Below are 20,437 nucleotides of genomic sequence, written 5' to 3'. Positions count from 1 at the left end.
AGTCTTACTACATTTTATATTTTATGGTACTGTCACCCCACCAGATCATATGCTCAGAGAATATTGGATTACTACAGAGGAAGATGATGCCAGGAGAGATGAGAATCTTGTTACACTCCCATAACTTGAGAATATGAGGAGGCAGTAAGAATTGTGGGTCCTTATAGGGTCTTCGAGGAGTCAGTGTGTGACTGGGGACCCTGTGGATTCTGTAGAGATAAGTGGACACTGATTTACCCAGCCATCAAATTTTTACTGTCAGGTAGTTTTTACCTTTGTCAGATATAAAATGTGAACAGAAAGCAATTGTGTCTAGTGAAGTTTGCAATAATGAAACAGGCAGGCAGCAGCAGCTTTCAAAACAGTGGACTTAAAAGACTATCATCCTAGTTGAAATTCTGATATGATTGTGAATAACTCCACCTGGTAACAGGTAAGTTTTGATAAGGAACAGATGTTCCTGTCTGTCTCTGATAGTGGAAATAGAAGGGTTCTTATCTCCATATGCAGAGCTTTGAAGTGGAGTCTGTAGGTGAAGGTTTGAAGACATGTGAGACTTTAAAAATAGAAATCTCTTCAGGCTATGGGCAGTGAGGTGCTCTGAGCCCAATAGTAGCAGGCAAAAGGAACAGGACACATTTTCGTTTCTCAATATCTCAATAAATATTCCTTCCAATAATTGTCTCAATTGCAACGTGGAACTGGCTCCCATGAGAGTTTCCACTGACAGATGTCCTTGTCTACTAATTGCTCCAACAATAGAAACTAGTAATAAAGAGCTGAATGGCGACCAGGAATTATATTAAGAAACCGGGAGAAGTAAACTTGAGAATAAACTGTGTTGGAGAATGTGACTGGAATTCAGGGTTGAATTGGGGGCTTCTGGTTTCCCCAAATCTGGATTTAAAAATTATTTATTTATTATTTAGTAGATACAGAAATTATTGGATAGAGACAGAGAAATTGAGAGGGAAGGAGGAGGGAGAAAGGGAGAGAGACAAGAGAGATACTTGTAGCCCTGCTTCACCACTTGTGAAGCTTTCCCACTGTAGGTGGGACCAGGGGCTTGGACCTGGGTCCTTACACACTGTATTGCATATGCTTAACCTGGTGTGCCACTGCCCAGCTCCCTTTGTGCTCTGTAATGTGAGTGCTTAGTCCGGTGTGTCACCGTCCGGCTTCCAAATCTGGATCTTTGGACCCACTTGTGAGTAGCACTGTGTTGCTACAGTGGGGTGAGTAAAATAATTTATTCCTGGATAAGAACACACCTACTGTGGCCAGAGAAAGAGTCTTGTATGTGCTGCTTTGCCATGGGGTAGCCTCAGCCCTGTCTTCAAAGTACAGCCTGTTCTTCTGTCCTTGACCCTCCTCTTCTCTACACAGACTCTAATGTATCTTTTTTTAAATTTCTTTATTGAGGAATTAACATTTTTACATTTGACAGCAAATACAATAGTTTGTACATGCATAACATTTCTCAGTTTTCCATATAACAGTACAACCCCCACTAGGTCCTCTGTCATCCTTCTTGGACCTGTATTCTCCCCCCTACCCACCCACCCCAAAGTCTTTTACTGTGGTGCAATACGCCAATTCCAGTTTTCTAATGTATCTTGATGAGGGGAGGAGCTGTCACATTTAAGTGGAAGTGAGTACAATAATTTACTGGTTCCTGGATAAGAACAGGCCTATGTGGCTAGGAGGAAAGAGTAAAATGGAGTCAGCACGTATCAGTAGTTACAGATTTTGAGCTAGAAGCTCTTTCTATGGATGTACGTTGCTCAGGCATGGCCTCCATGTGATGGGTTATGCTTATATTTACTCTCTAAAGTAAGTTGCACCTGTTGTTCTGGGGGTTTATTTGTGCACCCAAACACCAAAACTAGGCCTTCAGGAGAGGAAGAGAAATAGAGCTCCTGTGAAATGTTTGATTGGACAATCTGGGAGAGTTTCAAGAGCTCTAATCTAGGCAATTAGCTCAGAGAGTGAAAGTCAAGGGGTCTCTGTGTGTTGTTGGAAATACCTCATGAGACTGAGGACTTGGATAGACTCCCCATCTTGCAGATGGGCTTCCTGGGTTTTTCACCTGGTTTGTCGCCTGGTTTTGTCATCCTCTCCCCCAGCCTCTTTCTTGGGGTCATATTCAATAGCAAGTGGGGTCTGCCTTCCTTTAGGTACATTCAGTGAAAGACAAGCTGGTGGGTCTGTGTCTTCTAGGGGTTACATGTATTTGAGACCCCAGTAGGCAGGGGAGCATTGGAAAGGAAAGGGAAGAAGCCATATGTGGGGGAGTCCCACCAGAATAGAAAATGGAGCAGCAAGTGCAAAGGCCCTGAGATGAGTTCAGTGTACATAGAGCTGGGAGGAGAGCATGCATGAATCCCTGTGGGAGAGACGTGGGGGAGCTGACAGCCACCCAGAGGGTGGCCCTTGCTGCTCCCTTCCTTATTGGGATCTTCTAGTCAGTGCTCAGCAAAGAGCACCATGAGCTGATGATGCTTCAGAAATGCTCCTTGCTAAGGATTTGAAAACAGAGTTGGGGGAAGAGAAGCAGAGTCAGCTTTCCTGAGAAGTCTCAATCTAGTCATCAGCCTTTCCCTCAAACCTCCAGCACTGTGCCTCTCTTCTGACAAGTTTTTCATCACCCCTTTGATGTGCTGACTGCTTACTCAGTTGTCTTCAGTGGACTGAGTTCCTGCACTGGACTGAGTCTCTTGAGTGTGGTAATATATCTATATACTCTATATCCATATCTAGTGATTTAATATTGATTTGCAAAATTATAAGATAATTATGAGATAAGGGGTATAATTCCACATCATTCCCAAAACCAGAGTTTTATGTCCCCATTCTCTACACTGGAAACTGCAGTGGTTCTCCCAAGATCACAGATGTTGGTTGGCTAGTAGTTCTGTCTCTCTCTATCTTGCTCTCTCTCTCTCTCCATTATTACTATTATTATTTTTTGTCTCCAGGGTTATCACTGGGGCTCAGTACCTGCAGTATGAATCCACTGCTCCTGGAGGCTATTTTTTCCCTTTTATTGCCCTTGTTGATTATTGTTGTTGTTGTTATAATTGTTATTGCTGTCGTTGCTGGATAGGAAAGAGAGAAATGGAGAGAGAAGGGGAAGGCAGAGAGGAGGAGAGAAAGATAGTCACCTGCGGACCTTCACCACTCCTGAAGTGACTCCCTGCAGGTGGGGAGCTGGGGGATACAACTGGCTTCTTTACATCGGTCCTTGTGCTTTGAAATGCCATGTGCACTTAACCCACTGCACTACTGCTTGGCCCCTCTCTGTATGGTTCTGCCTTCTCTTCCTTTCTAAGTCACATTAACACCCATTACTCCCTCTGAATGTTCTTCCTTTTTTCTTCTTCTCTCTCAGGGTCCTGATGGAGTTGGAGTTCAGAGCCCTCTGGTCATCGTTCCCTAACACTTCTCCCCCCCTGGGAGTATGGACTAAATTTTTTGGGGGTGCAGAAGGTGGGAGTTCTGGCTTCTGTAATTGCTCCTCTGCTGGACATGGACATTGGGAGTGTGGGGATTTTTTTAAAAATTTTTATTTAAGAAAGGATTAATGAACAAAAACATAAGGTAGGAGGGGTACAACTCCACACAATTCCCACCACCCAATCTCCATAACCCACCCCCTCCCATGATAGCTTTCCCATTCTCTAGCCCTCTGGGAGCATGGACCCAGGGTCGTTGAGGGTTGCAGAAGGTAGAAGGTCTGGCTTCTGTAATTGCTTCCCAGCTGAATGTGGGTGTTGACTGGTCGGTCCATACTCCCAGTCTGCCTCTCTCTTTCCCTAGTAAGGTGTGTCTCTGGGGAATCTGAGCTCCAGGACACATTGGTGGGGTCTTCAATCCAGGGAAGCCTGACCAGCATCCTGGTGGCATCTGGAACCTGGTGATTGAAAAGAGAGTTAACATATGAAGCCAAACAATTTGTTGAGCAATCATGGATCCCAAGCTTGGAATAGTGGAGAGGAAGTGTTAGGGAGGTACTCACTGCAAACTCTAGTGTACTTCTGCTTTCAGGTATATATTTTGCAGTAGTTAATGGATACTTGTGAACATAAGCTCTCTCTCACAGAAACTGGTGTATATCTAGGTTATGGGACTTTGTTAGAAAGTGAACTACCTGAGATGAAATTAGAGTGTACTATAAAAGGAAAGGTCTCACCCGAGTAATGAAGTTGAAGGGTTGTCATTCCACACGTGAAGTCTCTGGACACAGTCTGAGGTGAAGCATGTTGAGGTGGCAATCGTTGTGTTGGTTAGGTTGTGATCGGCGGATGCAATATTATTTGGTTTGGATTGGGAGACGCATACGGGAAAGTGGGCCCTATCCAAGGGTTCCAGGACTGGGGGAAGTAGGGGCTCTATAGTGGAGATGTGAGGTTCCTGCTGTCTTAGGGTTCAAAAAGACAATCGATAGTTAATGTTATCATCACATTATTTGTTAATTGGGTTAACTTTGAAAAGTCCTTTTGTTATGGTTTGCTGTACATTATCCAGTATCTTGTATATAGCTGTGCTATTGGATGCTTCTAATCTACTTGGTCTAGGCTTTTGAGAGAGTCCGCATATCAAATACACAGCCTATATATTAAAAAGATTCAGTTTGTGTTTTGAGAAACTTTGAGACATACAACTGAATTTCCCCCTCTCATATTAATTAACTACTGATTTATATGTCTACATTTTGCTAGGAGTGTACATAAACACCATTCCCACCACCAAAAGACTGTGACCCATCCCTCCCACCCACTCCCACCCCCCACTGGCCCAGGAAGCTGCATGTCTACCCCTCACCACTGGGTTTTTACTTTGGTGCCCTACTTACAATTTGATCCGGTCCTGCTTTTAGTTTCCCTTTAGTGTGGGGATTTTTAAATTCTTTTGTTGTTGTCTGTTATGTTCATGAATCCAGAATCAGTGTGTAGTCTGTGCTTGGCTCTTGGTGGCCACTCAATAAATACTTGAAGAATCCTTGAATGAATGAGTGGTTCTGTAGGAGTGCTGTTCAGGCTTTCCCTTGCAAATTAATTTGTGTGTGGAGGGCAGGTGGTGACACACCTAGTTAAGTGCTCACATTACCAAGTTAATTAGGGGGGAGATGGTGGTCTTTGATCTTGCCATTGCCCACAAATGCTCTCCCTTCTAGAGATTTCTCCTTTCTCCACACAATTCCTCCCTGTGAACAGGGTGGACAAGAAGCTTCCAGGCTGTAACACAGACTACCAAGGCAGGGTGGACCAAGTATTTATTCACTTTGTATGTGGACATTCATACATTCTCTAAAAATATTATTTACTTACTTGTTTATTTTGTCTATTCTCCTTCTTCCTTTCCTCCTCCTTCCTTTTCTTCTTCCCCTCCTCCCCTCTTTTTTCCTTCTCCTTCTCCTCCCTCCCTTTCCCCATCCTCCACTTCCTCTTCTTCCTCTTTTCATTCTTCACTTTGTTACCAGGGCTATTGCTGGGGTCTCTGTGCCTGCATGAAGAGTCCACCCTCTGCTGACCTCTCTCTCTCTATCCAATCCCTTCTTTCTTTCCTTCTACCTTCCTTCCTTCCTTCCTTCCTTCCTTCCTTCCTTCCTTCCTTCATTTCTTTCTATCTTTCTTTTACATTGGACAGAGAGAAATGGGGGGTGGAGACAGAGAGAGAGAGAGAGAGAGAGAGAGAGAGAAAGAGACACCTGCAGACCTACTTCATCACTCTTAAAGCTTTCTCCCTGAAGGTTGGGAGTAAGGGCTTGAACACAGATCATTGTGCACTCAGCCAGGTGTACCACCACCCTGTTCCCTGCTTATTTTGGATAGAGACAGACAGAAATTGAGAAGGGAGGGGAAGATAGAGACACTTATAGCACTGCTTCACCACTTGTGAATCTTCTCCCTGATGCAGGTAGGGACCAAGAACTTGAACCCTGCTCCTTGTGCACTGTAACAGGTGTTCTCTATGAGGTATAACAACACTCAGCCCCCAGACATGCAATTTCTTTTCACTTTCTGATTCTGCAATTGGGGATTTTGAAAAGCCTCAGATTATAAACCAGGAACAGGTTTCAAAAGGTCAAGGGCAGGGCATCTGTCAGGCAGTGATTGTTCATACTTTGGAAAACATGCCATTTTTGCCAGACTGGAAATGAAATCTGGGCTCTTCTGTTTTCCAGACCAGGGCTCCTTCCACTCCTCTGCAGTGAAAGGAACCATCCAATTCTGTCCTCTCAGTCTTCAATGCCACATTTTCCCCAGATAAGAACAAGATAAAAATCCACAATTCATGTAATATTCAGTGAAGGAAACACATTTATCTAGAAACTCAGATATAATCTCATACAAATTCCATTTTTCTAATGGTATCACTATGTTTTCTAGGAAATGGAAAAGATATGGTTTTCACCCCAGCAGCTGAACTGTGTAGGTCTTAGCAGGAATCTTTCTAGCACCTTGGACAGCTTCAAAAGCAAGTTGGAAAATGCCACCAACAAGGACTGTGAATGCCAGCCCTCGATAGACATGACTCAGCTGCCTTTGCACATGTAAGCAACAGCTCAGCCCTCATGCCTTTTCCCATACTTCACTCTGCCTAACTGATACCAACTATTTTTAATTAGGATTTATTTTCTTTATTGGGGGATTAATGATTTATAGTTCACAGTAAAATACAGTAGTTGGTACTTGTGTAACATTTTTCAGTTTTCCACATAACACTCTAACCCCACTCCCAGGTCCTCCTCTGCCATCATGTTCCAGGACCTGAACACTCCCCCCAACCCCAGCATCCTTTACTTTGGTGGAATACATCAATTCCAGTCCAAGTTCTGCTTTGTGCTTTCTGTTCTGTTTTTATTTCCAACTTCTGTCTAAGAGTGAGATCATCCCATATTCATTCTTCTCTTTCTAGCCTATCTCACTTAATATGATTCCTTCATGCTCCATCCAAGATGAGGTGAAAAAGGTGACCTCATCATTCTTTTTTGTTTGCTTTTTTGTTTGAGGCTTCATCATTTTTAATAGCTGAGTAATATTCCATTGTATATATAGACCACAACTTATTCAGCCACTCATCTGTTGTTGGACACCTGGGTTGCTTCAAGGTTTTGGCTATTACATTATGCTGCTATTAAGATAGGTATACACAGATCTTTTTGGATGGGTGTGTTTGGTTCCTTAGGATATATCCACCAGAGAGAAATTACAGGGTCATAGGGTAGGTCCATTTCTAGCCTTCTGAGAGTTCTTCAAACTTCTCTCTACAGGGGTAGGATCAACTTACAGTCCCAATAGCAGTGCAGGAAGGTTAATTAGGAATTTCAGACATCATGCATGCTACATACTATTTAAATGTATATATTATTTATTAGATAGAGACAGAGAGGAATTGAGAGGGAAGGGAAAGATAGAGAAGGAGAGAGACAGAGAGACACCTGCATCCCTGCTTCACTACTCATGAAGCTTCCTGCCTGCAGGTGGGTTCTGGGGTTTGAACCTGGGTCCTTGTGCATTGTAATGTGTGCACTTAATCATCTGGCCCCCTTATTTATAAATATCTTATTTATTATTTATTGGATAGAGAGTGAGAGGAATTGAGAGGGGAGAGGGAGCTAGAGAGGGAGAGAAAAAGACACCTGCAGGCCTGATTCATTGCTCATGAAGTTTCTTCCCCACCTGTGGTTAGGGACCAGGGACTTGAACCTGGGTCCTTGTGCATAGTAATGAATACACTCTACCTGCTGTGCCACCACTCAGCACATTGCCATGTGCTATTAATACACGTATTAATGTGTTTATTTTCTAAACAACATCAACGATTTCCATGATTACACTTTTTATTATTCATTTTTATATTAGCTCAAAAGCTAGATTTTTTAGTTAGTGTTCAAGACAGTAGATGAAATTGTCAAGATGTGAAGTTACAATATGGTAGCTGATGTATTCTGCAAGAATGGTGGTTTTCAAATTACCTTCTCTTGGATTAATTTCATTCAGTGCTCTGGAAATGAGAATCCCCACCCCCAGAAGGGGAAATCAGATGCTTTGTATTCTGCAAAAAGCCTCTGCACAGAAAGAATGATGTTAATCTGACTTTTTGATGTCCTAATTTCTCACACATTCCATGATCTATTCCATCCATTCTTTTCACATTTATGAGAAGTCATTTATTGTGCATCTCCCCCCCCCCCCAACCCTGACTCATCTAGCCTGGCAGGGCCCTGGCAGGGCTCTGAGATGAAAATATTGGAGTCATAATATTCATGGGTCTTCACATACAGATAGTGTCAGGAGTCGTGTGTCTAGTTAGCAGAGGAATTTTATGGAAATGTGAATTTGTTATCGAGCTTATCTCCTGGGACCCAAGACACTATCATACATTCTAAGATTGTTTCTGAAATGCCATCTTGCCTAATTTTGCTTTAATTTTCTGCCATTTTAGGTTGGCCCAGAGCCTCAGGAAGACTTTGTTGTCTAGGAATCCCATGATGGCTTTTCTGAACAATTTCACAGTAACGGAAGGTATGTGCATGGCTCTTTGAAGTTTGCTTGATTAGGAATTTAATTTAATTTCATACATCAAAATATATCATCAAATAAAGCACATGAAAGCACAGTTATGCTATACATAATAAATTATTTGAAACTTGGCCACAAGGACCCAGGTTCAAGTTCCTTGATCCCTTCCTGCAGTGGGGAAACTTCACAAGAGGTAAAGCAATGCTGTAGGGATCTCTCTTTCTCTCTCCTTTTTATCTCTCCATCTAGAGTCTCTTTTTTATCAATTTCTCTTCCTATCTATAAAAAAAAGGGAAAAAAAGGAAAACATGACCACTGAAAATGATGGATTTATCATGCAGACACTAAGCCCCAGCGATAACCCTGATGGTAGACAGACAGACAGACAGACAGACAGACAGACACACACACACACACACACACACACACACACACACCCTTGGCTAGTCTGATGAGTTAGAACTAAGAAGGAAAGTTTAAAAAAATTCCTGAGGTGTCAAAATCAACAAAAGGGAGGAAGAAGCTTCTATGATTTGTGTTTCATGCCTATTTGCCTAGCCACTTGGAATATATGAGTCTCTGTTTCTCCATTTGTTTAATATATATATTTATAAAGCTCCTAAAAGCATCCATGTAGTAAGTCAGAAGAATTTTGACAAGTCCATGAATGATCTCCCTCATTAAAGAGAGAGAGAGAGAGAAGTAGTTAAATGTTTTCTGTAGTCACTGGTCAGCATTTCCACAGAAATGCCTTCTATTTTTGGAGAATACTTAAGATGGAAGTCTTGGAGGGATCAACAAGTGAGCAAGGAGTACCCTAAAATTGGAGTTTTATTTGATTTTAAGTAGAAAAATACATGACTAGGGGGTCAGGCTGTGGCACACCAGGTTAAGCAAGGACCTGTGCAAGGATCCTGGTTCAAGCCCCCAGCTCTCCACCCACTTCACAAGTGGTGAAGCAGGTCTGCAGGTGTTTATCTCTCTCCCTTTCTCTATCTACCCTCCCCTCTCAATTTCTCAATGTCCCATAGAATGAATAAATTAAAAAAAAAGTCACCAGAAGTGGTGGATTCATAATGCTGATACTGAGCCCCAGCAACTGGAGGCAAGGAAAAAAAAAAGAAAGAAAAATATGTGACTTTATTTCAAGTTATAAACTGAATGGTCAAGGAAACATTCCTAGGCTTTATATTACCCTCCCCCATCAACTATGGCTCAGTCCTTTGTTATAAGATATTCTTCCCTGTGATTACTTTTCAGATGTAAAAGTGAAGGATTTGATGAAGAACGTCTCCAAATTAACAGAAGAGCTTCACTCTTCCACCCATATCTCCAAGGAAACCATCAATAGTATTTTGGAAGCCAATGTTTCACATTCAAAGGTAGGGTAATGCTTCTCCACTGTCAGCTAGTGCAGGACTTCTAGCTTTGTCACCCTTGTCCTCTGCTTCCCACTATGGTAGCTGGGGGTATGGACTGCTGGGCAGGACACATGACTGGAATGAAAGAGAAAATGAGAGGAAGTGCAAGGAAACATAGGTGATATTGCTCACTGCCATGACGTTGCAGTCTTTAATTATCCTCATTGGGGTTAGGAAGGACAAAATTGGTGCTATTTCTTCCCAGATACTGAGAATTGGTGATTCCAAAAAACAGGTACATGTCACCCTCTGGTTAAGGTTTGCAGAAACCTTAAGAATATACAGAATTTTTGGTTTTTTATTAGTGATTTGATATTGACTTACAGAATTATGAGATAACGGGTATAATTCCATACTGTTCCCACCACCAGAGTTCTGTAACCCCATTCCTTCCTTTGTAAACTGCAGTAGTTCTCCCAAGGTTATAAATATAGTCAGTCTATGGTCCTGCCTTCTCTTCCTTTCTAAGTCACACCTACACCTATTACTTCTGAATATCCTTCCTTTTTGTTCTTCTCTCCCTGGGTTCTATGAAATTGGAGTCCAGAGCCCTCTGGTCATCTTCCCCTAACATTTCTTCCCCTCTGGGAGTATGGACCAAAATTCTTTTGGGGCAAAGAACGTGTGAGTTCTGGCTTCTGTAATTGGTTCTCAGCTGGACATGGGCATTGACAGGTCTTTCCCTAGTGGGGTGGGGCTCTGTATAGGTGAGGTTTCAGGACACTTCCCTCTGCTCAGGAAAGTCAGTACGGAATCATAGTAGTATCTGCAACTTGGCTAAAAGTTGGTAAGATATAAATCACGACAAACTTTAATGAACAGGAACCAAAAATTAGGAGTAGAGCAGATGCAATTAAGGATCGTATGGTGGAAAGAAGCTAGATAATCTATTTTAGGTATGTCATGAGGACCCATGACTTTAATAATTTTTTTTTATTATCTTTATTTATTGATTGGATAGAGACAGTCAGAAATTGAGAGGGAAGGGAGGGATAGAGAGGGTGAGAGACAGAGAGACACCTGCAGCACTGCTTCACCACTTGTGAAGCTTTCCCCCTGCAGGTAGGGACGGGGGCTCAAACCCAGGTCCTTGAGCATTGTAATACATGTGCTCAACCAGGTGCGCCACCACCCGGCCCCGACTTTAGTAATTTTAAAAATATTTTTAAATATTTATTTATTCATTCCCTTTTGTTGCCCTTGTTTATTTGTTGTGATTATTATTGTTGTTGTTATTGATGCTGTCGTTGCTGGATAGGACAGGGAGAAATGGAAAGAGGAGGGGAAGATAGAGAGGGATAGAGAAAGATAGACACCTGCAGACCTGCTTCACCGCCTGTGATGCGACTCCCCTGCAGGTGGGGAGCTGGGGTCTTGAACCAGGATCCTTACACAGATCCTTGTGCTTTGTGCCATGTGCGCTTAACCCACTGCACTACTTCCCGTCTCTCGACTTTAGTAATTTTTAAATTTTAAAAATGCTTTATTAGGGAGTTGGGCGGTAGTACAGCGTATTAAGCACAAGTGGTGTGAAGTGCAAAGATTGACGTAAGGATCCCGGTTGGAGCCCTTGGCTCCCCACCTGCAGGGGAGTCACTTCACAGGCGGTGGATTAGGTCTGCAGGTGTCTATCTTTCTCTACCCCTCTCTATCTTCCCCTCCTCTCTCCATTTCTCTCTGTCCTATCCAACAATGATAACATCTATAACAAGAATAATAGTAACTACAAGGGCAGCAAAAGGGAATAAATACATATTTTTTAAAAAAGGCTTAAAATACATTATTTATTTTAATGCAAGTGATACAAAGACCAGAACACTGCTAAAAATCCTTTACCTTTACATCTGACTTATGTTGGTGCTGGGGACTGAATCTGGGAACTTTGGGGCCTCAGACATGAAAGTTGTTTTGCATAAACATTATGCTCTCCCCCAGCCTGACCTTAGTAATTTTTGCCTGAGCTCCATAGCTGTCATGCAAGTGGGCTAGAAATATTGTTTGGGAATATGGTATCAGCTCTGGCTTATGGTGATGCAAGAAATTGAAGTTGAGACCTCAGAGCCTCAGGCATGAGAATCTCTTTGCAGAACCACTTTGTTGTCTTCCTCACTCAGATGTCTTTCAAGTTCAAAATCTCAGTATTGTTTTGGGTGTTGGGCTAACCATTGATGCTCATATCCTGTTAAGGCAGCAGCCACTTGGTGTCACTGATGTTCTTTCATGGGAAGACTGTGTTTTACAAAGACTTGCATGATAGATGATGAATGCCAGCTGGATGACTTTCGGTGCTTTCAAGAATCACATTATGGTCACCTCAAAAGCTAATCACTGGGAGGAGTAATAAAATGTTTGCATTCATGTTGCTCAACTGGGTGATCATCTCTGTAGCTAAATAACCACAATCCCCATATGTCTGCAGCTTCTAGGTAATGAATTGTTATTCTAGATTGTCGTATTAACAGCAGCCTGGTATCATTTGGTATTCTTTTTTTAATTTAATTTTATTTATTGGATAGAAACAGCCAGAAATCAAGAGGAAAGGGGATGATAGAGAAGGAGAGATACATAGAGACACCTGAAACACTGCTTCACCACTCAAAAAGCTTTCCCCTTGTAGGTGGGGACCAGAGGCTCAGACCTGGGTCCTTGCACATTGCAACTTGTGCGCCCAACCAGGTGCACCACCACCCGGCCCCTGTAATCACTATTTTATACCCTTCTTCCTGGGTGCATCTAGCTTCCCTGTGATCATTTTTGAAAATTTCTCATATCATTCTTCCTGTCACTATTGGTGGTCCACAGGGAATGCTTTTCAGAGTCAGTGGAAAACTTTTCTTTGGGAAAACTGCAAGGACCCTATGGGGTGGGAACACTGGATAAACACACATTGTGCATGTATATGGGGTGACCATTTGCTGTGGAGATGGGTGGTTCTGGGGAGGGAGTGACATTGGAAGTCAGGTGGGAATTATGAAACATAATTGGCTAATACAGGGCTACCTGAAATAGTATAGAGTTAGGGGCACTAGTCAAAGGGTCAGAGTCAGAAAGGAAGGGAAAGGAGGAGAATGCAGATGGGTAAGTAGATACAGGGCAATTTCCTCTCCAACCTTCTGCTCTGACTCCATGGAACCTGCTGCAGACATCCATGGCATATTGCTCTGCTTCTTTGTTATTAGTAGCGTCTCCCAACTATCCCAGTCACAGACCCTGGAGTCGCTTGATTCTCCCCCTCCTGGACTCAGCTCCTGCATTGTCTTGTAAAATTCCCCTGGCTTTATGCTTCAGTTCATGTCACTCACCACTGCTTTGTGCTGGGTCACAGTTTTATCCAAGTAAAAGTTAACAATGTGGCCAAAGAGTCAGGACTCTAACAAAAAGAGAAAGCCACCCAAGAGTCTGACTACTGTGTGAACTGTCCCTTTATGTTCAACTCTAAGCCACTGACCATATTCAGATGACCTTAATATAAAAATGGATGGTTTCCACAACTTTGGGTAGATCGGCACCTACTCTCAAAATTCTAATGGAAGAAGACAGGAAGGGACATCCAGAGAGTGCTGACATCTTTCTAGAAGCCCCTTCAAGGGAAGATAATCTGAAGCTTGTTCTTATTTCCTTTTGGTTGGAAATGAAGGCATTTGGTAAATAAAGGGGGAAAAAAGACCAAGTTTCCCTATCTTACTTGAAGCCAGTTCTGTGGATATCATTAATGACTGACTGAGAGAAAAAAAAAAGTTTCTTTATAGGAATTCAGCCACTGTTAAACATCCTCTTTGCTGAGCACCTGGTTTGTCCTCTATATAGTAGTTTCTGGCATTAGCAGGTATTGCAGCATTAGATTTGTCTCACTGATGAAAAGAACTCATTCTGCTTTTGTCTTCCTCTCCCCAGGAGACCCTTATTCATGTGACACGACTTACTGTGAAGGAACAATGCCTAGGTAGCACCACCAGGCTGAAGTTGATGTCTTTTTAGTTGGAGGACATCATATTAACCAGCCTCCTCCTCCTGTGTCACTAGACACCATGATCTAAGATATTAGGTCTTCTCTTGATTAATTTATTGTCCTTCAAGTTCAAGAACTATGCCTGCGGAGGTGTCTCAGTGAATGTTGTGAATGCTCATCAAATGCTCAATGAAGTGAAGGGAGATGTAGACATTTTTCCAACACAAATAATTTATTTGCTAAGTTGGGACCTCATAAATATGCTATGTCACTGCTGAGTGGAGGATGGTGGGGGAAGAGGAAGATAGGGAGAAAAATGCCATATGCTTCCACATGTCATGCTGGAGCCTGAACTTGGGTAGTACCCATGGGCAAGTCAGTGAAGCAGAGAAGCTAAGGGCTAACTTTTCAAGAGAGAAGAGAGGGTTAACTTCTTAGCTGAAGAAAAATGCAGTTGGGGAGGGGCCCAGTGTTGCACCCAGTGAAGTGCACATAGTACTAAGTGCAAGGACCTGTGCCTGTTTGAGGATCTGGATTTGAGTCCCTGGCTCCCCACCAAGAGGGGAGATGCTTCATAAATGGTGAAGCAGGTCTGCAGGTCCCCCTCCTCTCTCAATTTGTCTCTGTCCTGTCCTACAAAATGGAAAAAAATGGCTGCCAGGAGCAGTGGATTTATAGTGTCAGTATCAAGCCCCAGTGATAACCCTGGAGGCAGAAAAAAAAAAAAAGAAAAAGAAAAGAAAAGAAAAATGCAATTGGTGACAATCTCCCACTCTTCTCTGTATAAACAGGGCTTTTTACTGCAGCTACCAGAGTGGACTTAGAATTTGGTCTATCTGCCCAAGAGTCTACTGACAATCCAAACAAGTTGTACTGTTTTTATACAGGAAAGAAAAGGAAAAAAAAAAGTTGTTAAGCTTTCTGTCAACTATGGGGAAGTTGATAACTTGGGCCCAGCCTTTTTGGACAGGAGTCCACTGGGTCTGCTGGCATAATAAACACTGCTTCCTGTGTTTACGCCTCGGGGTGTCCTCAGTCCTCTGCTTAGATAACAACAGGAGCCTTGCCTGGTGAGCTACCTCTCCAGCCCGTTTTATATTTATGAAAAATCCTTAGCCTTATTTCCTCAATAGGATTTTCTTGAGAAAGAGAGAGAGAGAGAGAGAGAGAGAGAGAGAGAGAGAGAATCGACAGAGAGGTACAGAGAGAACAGAGAGGTACAGAGAGAGTGAAAGAGACCACAGCACTCAAGTTTTCTTCAAGGCAGTGAGGACTAGGCTCCAACCTGCTTTGCATGCATGCCAAAGTTGTGCACCATCCAAGTGAGCAGTTTTTCTGGCCCTAAGGTTTTTTTTGTTTGTTTGTTTTGTTTTAAGAAATGGACGTGGTGGCAAGGGCATCCTTAGCTTCAGTTCACCCCATCTGAGAAGGACATTCCTCTGCTTTCACAGCTAAGTAGGATGCTCTGGTTAGCTCAGGGTCACAGCTAGGGAGCTGACCTGATTCAAGTACAGGCGAATCCACTCCAGCTGCATCTCCTGCTGCTGCGTCTTCCTGCTTAGCAATGGACAGCTCTTAGTAACTTGCTGTCTGCCATTAGGGTACATCTGTTTCTATTTGCATGTTGCTAAATATTTTTGTACTTAGGTTTCAGGGTTTGCCATGTTCTGTGCAAACATACTTCATGGTAGCAGTTTTGATCAATTATTCTAACCTTCAGGCCTTTCTAATCCTGAGTCTCATCTGTCTCTCATCCTTCTGCTAGTCACTGGGGGCTGAGCTTATGGTCTACATTTTCATCAGGTTAGGAAGGTAGAAAATGTACTATGGCCCAGGGAGGTACCAACCCACAAAGGTTTAGTGGTTTATTTGGGCTGTTCAAGCAATCAAAAGCTGTCTGTCTGAGGTCCTGGTAACACAATAACCTAATAGCTTTGCTATCAAAGGAAAGTAACTGCAATGACATGGCCCATTTAGGGTGATTCCACCAGCTTGGTTTCTAAGACTAGCCATTCCCTTCAAGGTTTCAACAGTAATAATTCATGATCAGAATGCTTCTAGGAATTGATGTTATTGTCAGTTATTTAAAAAATTGTTTATTTAAAACAGTTTACTTATTTATTTGTATGTATATGTATGTGTATGTGTATGTGTATGTGTATATGTATATGTATATATGGAGAGAGAGAGAGAGAGCCATGTGGGTGCCAGCCCCAATTCTACCAAGAATGCTATTTACCCCTGTGGAGACGGTTCTCTTTAGGAATGTGAAAACAAAGATGATTACTAACTTGACTTTCTTGAACTAATTTTGGTGTTGGGACTATGTGTAAGCCTGATAGAGTTTAGGGAGAACCACCCCTGTCCTTGGATGGAGGTCTGAGAAGATAATCTCTTGGTAAATCTCTCTCAACCGAGGTGAGCAAAAGGGCCACAGAAACCCCAATACTTCCCTCCATTAACTGCAGGCCACATGGCCGCAGATTCACTTATTCAAAGTCACCTTCTGATCACAGAAGAACACACCTTATCACACACCTCAGACCCCAGACAAGAGAAATTCCAAACTATATGGCTTTTTGATATCCATCTTCTCTCTGTCTCACCCTACGGGTTTAACCCGTATGCTTCTCTCAAATACCTTTGGAAAATTAAGTTGCTTGCGTCATGGACAATAACTGTCTTGTATCTAATCAATTCCTGTCATACCAGCCCCCTACCTTAGGGGCATGCCAACCGTTAAGAAACCTGTAATTTCTGACATATTTCAGTGATAATTCCCTTCATTTGTTTTTCTATTTAGCTTATGTCCACCTTGCTAATAAATGAGTTCTGAGTTAACACGCTGAGGAGCTCCCTGGTGTCTTTTACTTCGTGTCACCCCTGTCGTGAGCGAGTAAGAACCAGTCCGTTACCTTTCCCCTGGAGATCACCCCCGCCAGAGACCCCTAAATTTTGGTATAATTTAATTTTTTTCAACCAACAAATTCACCCAAACCCTACTCATATAAACTATTTGTTTATATATTTACTGCCACCAGGGTTACCACTGGGGCTCTGTGCCTGATGAGGATTCCACTGCTCCTGGTGGCCATTTTTCCTTCCCTCACCCTTTCTTTTATTTTGATGAAGAGAAAGAAATGCAGAGGGGAAGGGGACATCCTATGGCAACCAAGATCTACTGCAGTCAGTGCCTGCTTCCTCCTTCACTGCAGTTTCTCTCAGTGTGTGACATCTCTGCAAACCCAGGGCCCTCTGGGCCACTGCTTTTTTGAAAGGTGGATTTCCTAATAGCATACACACAAAAATTCACTATAAAAAAGAGGAGAGGGAGACAGAGAGACACCTGTAGCCCTGCCTCATTTCTTGTGAAACTTCCCCCTGCTGGTGGGGGTCAGGGGCTTGAACCCAGGTCCTTAAGCATGGTAATGTGTGCACTCTACTGGGTACACCACTGCCCAGCCACTACATCTGCATGCTTAGTAAGAATGTGTGAACACAAATGCATTTCTGATTTTCCAAGTGTTTCCATGTATGTGTTTGTGTGTATTTTGTTTGTATGTGCATATAGGTATATTTGCATATACTCATATAGGTATATAGGCACATGTGCACTCAGGTATGTGTACATGCATGTGCATGTGTGAGCACATGCCTTTTTATTGACTGGCATTTGGCATGTGTAGAACTCACATGTTCTTGTGTGTCTTTGTGCATATACATATGTGTTTATGCACACAACATAGTTGCCCATTTATGCATGTTCACATGTATGTGCATGCACAAATGTCTTCACACATATGTGCACATCTAGTTGTGTGTGTGTGTGTACTTGTGCATGGGTGTGCAACTTTGTGGACACACATGCATGAGCCGAGGCTCGCAGTGGTGGGGCGTCACGTGTCCTGGGGCCTTGACTCCTTGAAGCTTCCTGTCTGATATATACATGTAGGAAAAGCATAAACAGCCGGAAGTCTTATTTCTGTAATTGTGCCATCAACCTTGGCAAAACCCAAGGGGAAAGATGCCTGTTTTCTGTAATACAGAGCTCATATGTGACATTTCGAGCCCAACAAACCGAGTGCTATCTTTATTTTCTTTCTTTCTTTCTTATTTTTAATTTCACACCAGTTTTCACCTGCTGTAGGTGCCTTTTCAAACCTAGTCTGGTTTTAATGGGAGAAAGAGTGTGGTTTGATTAACCAGAGACAGAGTGGAACCAAGAGCTATTGGAATTACTATTGTGTCTGATGTAACTGCTGAGTAAAAGGCGTAGAAATCATTCCTATTTGGTTAAAGAGGTACATACAGATTTTAAGAACACTATTTTTGCCCTGGAATGAAAATCTAGAAAAATGTATTGATTATGACTTCATCTGGAGACCAGGTGATGCCCTGGATGATAGCTGATAACAAGATTCCACAGCACATGGGGAAAGATTTTGTTTTTCTTCAAATCATTTTATTAGGAAAATAATGATTTACAAGACAATTGTCACATGGGTGCAATTTCTTTTTTCAGTTGCAACTAGGATTATTGCTGGAGCTTGGTGGCTGTATGACGAACCCATCACTCACAGAAGCCAGCTTTTTTTTTTTTTCTCTTGTTAATAGAGACAGAGAGAAAATAAGAGGAAAGGAAGTGATAGAGAGGGAGAAAGAAATAGACACTTGCAGACCTGCCTTACCATTTGAACCTAGGCCCTTGTGTATGATAATACATGCACACTACTGGGTGCACCACAGTTGGCCTTCTGGATACAATTTCTTGTCTCTTCCTGATAGGTGTCTGCATTCTTATCACCAACTTAAGAACTTAAGTCCCGTGGGGAGATACTTTTATTGGCTGGGTATGATGACGCTCACACAAGGTCAAAGCAGCTCCTTCAGAACTGTGGGCTTGGTTGAATCCATTTACAACAGTAACTTTATATAGAACCCATTGTTAAGTATTTATTTATTTATTTAGTTTGTTTGATAGTGAGAAATTGCACAGGAGAGATAGATTGATAGACAGACAGACAGCTACAGACCTACCTGCTTTATCACTTTTGAAGCTTCCCTCTGTAGGTGGAAATAGTGACACTAAGCAGATCTTTCTCAAGGTATTTCTACACCATGCAAGCACCATATCGAAAAAGTCTTCTTGGTTAATCATATATGAAAACATTTCACATCTCTGTCTTTCAAAGACTCAGAACACACATTGACAATATAGCATCCTTACCATGCACGATGCTTAATGAAATATACAAACCTGACTTGGGCCATAGTATCTAAACTAGTCTGAATGTCCTTGGGAAGTGATTTTGTTAGACCCGCTCTACCATGTAGGAGGGCCTCATGCAATCAGTCAAAGGGTGTAAGAGAATGAGAGTCTCTGAGGGAGAGTGGGTTCTGCCTTCAGAGTGCCTTAGGCTTGAGTTGCACTTTGGGGGCTAGGTGGTGGCACACCTGATTGAATGCACATGTTATAATGCACAAGAACCTGAGTTCAAGCCCTCTATCCCCACCTTTAGGGGGAAAGCTTTGCAAGTGGTGAAGCAGTGCTGCAGGTACCTCTCTTTCTCTTTCTCTCTCTCTCCCCCCTTGATTTATGGCTGTCTCTATACAATAAATAATGGTAATAAAAAATTAAAAGAGAGTTACAATTTGTTTACTTTACTTTGTGATGTGACAGATCACTAAGGCCATTGATTTAAAGTCAGGTCCAATCACTTTTCTTTTTACTACTAGATATATCCTTAATCAAGCACACAACACTTCAATATATTGTCCTCAGTCCCTTGTCTGAATAGATTTGCTTTTTTTCTTTTTAAACTGTGGAAAAGTATGGAAATAAGCCCTTCATTCCAAATGTGAAGGAGAAAAAAGTAGTGACACATTGACAAAGGTGACAAGCTGATAAACTGAATGTAAAGATAAAGCTAACTATCAGAAGGAGAAGAAATCATAACCTGGGAGTTGGCAGTGCTATACTGGGTAGAACACACATTTTTTAATTTATAATTTTTATTTATGAAAAAGAAACACTGACAAAAACCATAGGATAAGAGGGGTACAACTCCATGCAATTCTGACCACCAGAACTCTGTATCCCCTCCCATCCCCTGATAGCTTTTGTATTCTTTATCCTTCTGGAAGTATGGACCATGGGACATTATGGGGTGCAGAAGGTGGAAGGTCTGGCTTCTGTAACTGCTTCCCTGCTGAACATGGGCGTTGACAGGTTGATCCATACTCCCAGCCTGTCTCTCTCTTTCCCTAATGGGGCGGGGCTCTGGACAAGTGGGGCTCCAGGACATATTGGTGGGGCCATCTGCCCAAGGAAGTATGGTTGTTATCACGGTAACATCTGGAACCTGGTGGCTGAAAGAAGAGTTAACATATAAATCCAAACAAATTGTTGACTAATCATGAACCTAAAGGCTGGAATAGTGCAGATGAAGATTTGGGGGTCTCCATTTTATAGATAGTTAGTAGTCCTATTTTAGTTATATTCCAAAAGGCCCATGATTATACCAAAGAACACACATTTT

General features: G+C 42.3%; 1 protein-coding gene across 1 annotated transcript in view; it reads left to right on the top strand.

Annotated features, from left to right (window-relative positions):
- The window catches only part of ABCA13 (ATP binding cassette subfamily A member 13), a 594,731-nt gene that overhangs the window by 129,690 nt on the left and 444,604 nt on the right, over positions 1–20,437 (top strand). The window contains 3 exon segments of the mRNA XM_007524553.2: positions 6,393–6,556; positions 8,452–8,531; positions 9,789–9,910. Of these exon segments, the coding sequence (XP_007524615.1) occupies positions 6,393–6,556; positions 8,452–8,531; positions 9,789–9,910 (366 nt within the window).

Source organism: Erinaceus europaeus, chromosome 14, assembly GCF_950295315.1.
Source record: "Erinaceus europaeus chromosome 14, mEriEur2.1, whole genome shotgun sequence".
Taxonomy (NCBI): Eukaryota; Metazoa; Chordata; class Mammalia; order Eulipotyphla; family Erinaceidae; genus Erinaceus; species Erinaceus europaeus.
The sequence above is the reverse complement of the archived record's forward strand: the minus strand, read 5'-3'. Positions and strand labels throughout refer to the sequence as shown.